Source organism: Trematomus bernacchii, unplaced genomic scaffold (assembly GCF_902827165.1).
Source record: "Trematomus bernacchii unplaced genomic scaffold, fTreBer1.1, whole genome shotgun sequence".
Classification (NCBI taxonomy): Eukaryota; Metazoa; Chordata; class Actinopteri; order Perciformes; family Nototheniidae; genus Trematomus; species Trematomus bernacchii.
In genome coordinates, this window is record NW_022987720.1 from 14,819,176 (window position 1) to 14,825,175 (window position 6,000).

A 6,000-nucleotide genomic window follows, 5' to 3' on the forward strand; every position below is an offset into this window, starting at 1 on the left:
TCAAAAACAGAGATTTCATATTAGCTGCTATTAGAACTACAACCCAGCTTCCGGTTTTGGGCATTCTGGCTATGCATCACTCATTCACCAATGGGTAATGTTTAGATGGATTTGATGAACTTCCCCTCGATTCTATTGGCTCTAACGGTTCAAAAGAGGTGTCAATCATCAACATCGACCGAGGGGTTCCAGTGATATGGAAAATGCACCCAAATGACCCCAGAAGTGTTTTTTTTCTTCTTCTAAATCTCTCTAAAAACGTCAAATGTCACTTGTTTTGCATCAATCTTGATACAGGGTACTTATATGTTATAGTTTGGATTCCTAAAGCTTTTAGTCTACTATCCCATCATTCAAGGGTGGTTTTCACTATAAGTAATGTTTTTCTTTTGGAAGGACACTATCATTTTTATTTTTTTACTATGTTCAATCTGAATTTACTTTAAAATAAAAAAATGATATATTGATTCTGACTTTACTACATCCAACTCACAGGTTTATCATTGCTTTGAGAAAAAAAAGATTATTAATTTACCCCTTTTAGAAGTGAAGTTATAGTCATTTGTTCTGGGAATGTCATTTTCGAGCCTGAGACCTGAAAAACAGGCTCAAGGCTTAACAGGTTAATCTATTCCAATGTGTGCTTTAAATCACTTTTGCCAGAGTGGGAGCCTGAGTCACGGGTGATATAAAGGAAATAATTCAAAAGAAAAGATAACGCTTGACTTCACAAGTCCTGAAACTAATAAGGAATGCAGGAAGGAATTGGTGTGTTAGGGATGTTTCCTTGTTTAGGGCATTAGGTCATCACCGTAAAGGCCCTGACATGCCGAATGAAAAGAAGGTGTTCATTTTTACAGGCTTATATGAGTCTGTTAGCATGCTAACATTTCCAAATGAGCACAAAACAGAAAAGACAGGTGAGGCTACTGGGTATTTTATTCAACAGATGAGGGAATCTAAAGTGTCTGTACCTTCGACACAATAGTGATACATAGATACGCCCCGCAGTGAGGCCCCCAGCTAAACACACTGTGACAGGCCCGTTATCACCAGTGTGTGGAAGCTATCTGCTAGGTCCATGTGTCTCAACATACAGCACACAAGACACTCCCAGTCTTCATGCAGACTTTTTAAATCCAGATCAAATGTTCATGGTCTTTAATCTGAACATTGTGTTGATTCAATTAGACAATGGCAAATGGAAATACAAGGAGAGTTTGAAAATGTTGCCGAATGGATTACTTTGTCCCACAGCAAGATGTCCGTCTGTAGAATAAAATGTGTAGACCTTTAATTAAAATATGGCACCTCCTATGATTAGGAAAAGGCTATAATGCAAATTCAATAAATTGTTAAACTCTAATGTAATGCAATAGTGTTTTGAATAGTACAATAAACAGTTAAATGATATGGCATCTATTGTGTGTTAGTAAAAATACTTTTTTATATATATATATCTGTAGTTGTTAAACGCAGCCCCCCATTCACTTCAATTGCACTCAAATTAGAATGATCAAATGATTTAGAAATTATCCTTGAGGGGTTGAAGTTTTCCTCTAAGATTTTATAAAAAAAGAACATACAATAGGGTTCCTTTTAACAATCTAAGCCAACAGTATATAACATAAATAATCTATAGCAGAAGCAGGTTTGAGGTAAAAATGTGATTTGGAGTTCTTACAACTGTTTAAGAAAAAGGGAATATAAGGACAACCTCCTGATGGTGGCTGAAATACAAGGCAGCTAGTGTTGGGTTTTTAGGTGGTGATAATGCGCTGATGAGGAGCCAAATGCCATCGTCGAACAATGACATAACCTAAATTGATATACTCTTTCTGGGAAAGTTTTGCAGTCTTACGTGCCATTTTTCACATTGATCAACAATTTCCACAAGGTTAAATATATTTCAAATTGATGTTAGAATTAGTATTCACCACCTTAAAATGAGGCTTTGTTCAGAAGTCACAGAGAACTTCAAAGCAAAGTCTAACTTCAATATTTTTAAAGGCGCTGTTCATTTTCAAAGCTCGAATTTGTGGACTAACTTCGCAGCACGGGCTCTATCTGCATCAGAACAAGAGGCTGCTGTGAGTTATCACTGAGAGACAGAGACAGCCCCACGGACCCACCTAGTCAGTGTGGGACATCAAACCCCCCACCCATTTACAAGAAAACAGAGTGGGGCATTTTGACTACACTATATCGAAATAAAAAAAGGAATTCAACCATTTTGATTATTCAAGCTGTAATAAAACAATTAAAGCTAACTTTTCATAGACTCATACTGTATTTGATGTTCTTCTCATGTTCTAAAGTTCAAATAAAAGGGACTTTGTTTACATTAAATGGTCAAGAAGCTATGTTGCCAGAGCACTAAGATACATTAGGAAACAATAATTAAATATGAAGTATATACAGGGTATAGTATTTCAGAAGATTTTTGTGTTTAATTGTCACCCCATCTAGAAATAATCATACACAACATTCATTTAGATTTTATTCACCTTTTGTTTGTAAAAAAATGGAAAATTACAACAACTTTAGTAATTCATGTTTGTAGCATGTAACCTGAATATGACATCGGAGTTGGTTGCTAACAAGGTAATGAACTTAAAATAAATAAAATAATCTTATGTACTGTATAAATATTGAGATATGGTGAGAACACCCTCTGGTTGTAGCAGTTTTTCGGACGGCTGCTGGCTTATTGGATGAATTAATTTGAATTCCCAGTATTTGGCCTCGGTGTTGACAGTGTCTTTTCTCTGAGGGAGGTCCCGCCAGAGGCCAAACACTAAAGCTGGAAGTTTTAGTTGACATTGGCGCCCCTCAGTGTAACAAATTGGCAGAACCTGGGTGACTAAATGATTAGGCTTCTGTTCTGCATGATATTCATGCTTTTTCACTTTCTACGTTCAAGAATAGGAACGCATGAGAACCTTTTTTTCTGCAGTACTTATGCACATGGTTTTCATTTGTTAAACTGAAAAAGTATTAAACAATGAAAACATCACATTTGTTTACCCTTTTCACCAGCAGTGTATGGATCAAACATATCTTAAAAGGCTGTTTTCTTAATTATATTGTTTCTCTCTTGATTAAAGTCAGAGACAAACATCTCCACTTTGGTTGCACTAACATAGTGCAACTTTATTCCAACTCAATCACTTTATATACATTGAAGGTTTTTACATATATCCTTCTTAGATTGATTTATATCCCATTTTCTCACATAAAGACAAAGCGAAAATGCATATTTAAATAGGGGTTGGGAGTATCTTCTGATTATTGGATATTGAACAACAGATTTCAGTTCAGGAAATGTTTCATGGTGACGTCAATGAGTTATGTCACTCAGATGATAAGAGGAACTTGAGCATAAAAATAACCCTGTTTATGTTCAGTATAGGCAAGCGACTGTTGCTATATAGGCAACTAACATAACAAAGGAATAACCTGTTTTTGGTGGTTGCTTGACAACATTACCATGAGACCCGTCAACAAACCATGGTTGTCACGAAGGACATCCACCACACCCAGACAGGATTTTTTTAGACAATAGGTGAGTGACATTTAGAACTGTACATGAATAGACAGCATGAAGAAAGTGACCAACAACAGTGCTTAAAGAACCATTACCTTTATTTTAAAAACTACAGTTTTGACATCTGATTTAACTATGTTAAATGACTTTAGACAAACAGAGCTGACATACAATAGTGAGAGCTGACAGACCAGTGGTTGGTGGTCTTCAGAAGCACTTCTGATGATCGCCCAGTTTCAACTGAGGAGTTCATTGTTAAAAAAAAACAAAAAACAGCAGAAGTTTAAACGATTCCAGTTTCATGGAAGACATAACTATTGTAAGCCTAATTTTGCATTTGGTTACCCACAATTATATAACATTGCTTCATTATTCACAACTTTTACAGTAATGAGTGTTAAGAACAATGAAATCTTAGAACAGATTGCAGATATTAACAGTATGTTTAGCATAGAGCGGTGAAGACGCAGAATCCAAGAGGCAGTCTCCCCTTATGTGCAACTACTTTTTCCTTGCATTCAATGAAAATGTGTAATTACAAGAGAGTGAACAAAAAAACATAAAACAATTAGGCAGTGAGAGAATGCCAGACAATGAGGCAGTAAGAAAAGTGAAGTGATTTCCCATAAACATCTTCTCCCGTCTGAACTCTTATTATAAGGAACTTCTAGGAAGGAATTCATCATACTTTAACCTTTAACTTTTTTGGGTCATAGTAATCATTAGCAGCCTGAAGCACCACAATGAGAGCAAAGAGGGGGAGCTAGACGTTTGGTGGTCAGCATTTAAGACAGCAGCTAGAGGTCGGAGTGCATCTTTGTTGGGTTTGTATACAGCACGTTTTTATCCCTGCCCATTTATATTAGGGTTGGGGGTAAACCTGAGGTGGTATTGGATGTTGCACTGGCCTGTCTTGATGCAGCAAACCTGAGGCAGGTCTACATGATGACACACGGGGATCGACTTTTGGTGATCTTCTGCACAGGTTTACCATCATGAGCCAGCTGGACTGCATTCATGATCTGTTACAGACAAGAAAGACATAAATCAGAGAGGGGTATTTAAGGGATCCCCCAGAAGGGAAGGAATTATTCAAGTTCTTTACATGAGTATACAAATGTCACAGTTAATGTCCTGCATTGAAAATTCATTCAGGAAAATTACCATAGGGAATTAAAGTTAAACTACTTGGTGGCAAACATGTCCTTAGATAGCCAGTATGTCATCTGGTCATGCATTAATGCAACAGTAAACACAATTAACCAGAACCTAAAGTTATATCGTAAACATTTTTGTATTATCCTACTAATAGTCCTCACCTCAAAATGTTTGTACGCAAGTGAGGAAAGCAGCACTTAATTTATTCAAATAGCTGCCAAATATGTGTTCCCTTTATGAGCTCTTTATACATGTTATAGACAGGATAACGCTGTCAGATAACTGTAGTGGATAAAAAAGTACAAAATGTCCCTATGAAATAAAATAGAGTAGAAAGTGGCATTAAAGGAATTATGCTGAAGTTACCTCAAATATTCACTAAAAGTGCAATACTCGAAAAAGTAACCTTTCAGTTAAAGGGTTTACTCACGTCATCCTCGTATGGAAAGCCTCCTTGTTCAAGCTTGGAGAAGATCAGCTCCCCGTTGATTACAACTTCAAAGCTACCTGTAATGACATAACACAAAGAAGAAGATAGCATCACGATTCATGGTTTCTGGAATGATCTCTGTCTTGAATAACCCGTTCATTCACGTTAAAGCTGTACACAGCAGTTCAATCAGCTGCAATAACGGAATAGGCAATACTTGCCTTGTCTTCCCACGACGCCCGACACCTCCGCATCTTTGAACTCTTCCTTGACAACATGGGAGAGCTCTCGATAGCGGGGTTCGTACCCTCATCTACCACTGCAAGGACAACGAAACACGTATTTATTTTAAAAGCAGAGTACATGTTATTTATAGCTAACTCAGAGCTAATGATGCTAACTGCTAATCTGTAGCATAACCGTCTTTCCTGTTGGATTTACAGCACGGACCTCGACACAGACAGACAAAGGTAAACTTACAACTTGCAAAAATTAAGAACAAGTATAATACAATATGTAATTACCAGTATTCGACTTTAATTGTCACCCCCATCGTTACAGAAGCAGAAGCAGTAGCAGTAGCAGCAGTTCCTCAGCGGTGTGGAGCTGTAGGTTCAGGTTGGACTCGGTGTGTGCACTGGTTTTGTGACAGAGAGCCAGGCAGCTGGGCGGGGTTTAAACTAAGAGACATTAGTCAGAACAGCTTTGATTCGTCAAAAAGGAAGTAACATTTATTGAATTATATTCCAATTATAAAGTCAATATACATTTAGATTAAAAGTTAAATACAAATAGGCGTAACACCAATGGCTTAGATGTATTGATAGCTAAATAAGTCATTTTGGATCAGTACATAGCCCTCAAT

The 6,000-nt window shown here is 37.1% G+C and overlaps 1 protein-coding gene across 1 annotated transcript; it reads right to left on the bottom strand.

Annotated features, from left to right (window-relative positions):
• Positions 1 to 3,627: 3,627 nt before the first annotated feature.
• selenow2a (selenoprotein W, 2a) lies at positions 3,628 to 5,782 on the bottom strand. Its single transcript, XM_034144081.1, has 4 exons — positions 5,660 to 5,782; positions 5,357 to 5,454; positions 5,136 to 5,212; positions 3,628 to 4,569 (listed from the first exon to the last, which is right to left on the bottom strand). The coding sequence occupies exons 1-4, from the start codon at positions 5,686 to 5,688 to the stop codon at positions 4,486 to 4,488; spliced, it is 288 nt and encodes a 95-aa protein (XP_033999972.1). The 5' UTR covers positions 5,689 to 5,782; the 3' UTR covers positions 3,628 to 4,485.
• Positions 5,783 to 6,000: the final 218 nt, after the last annotated feature.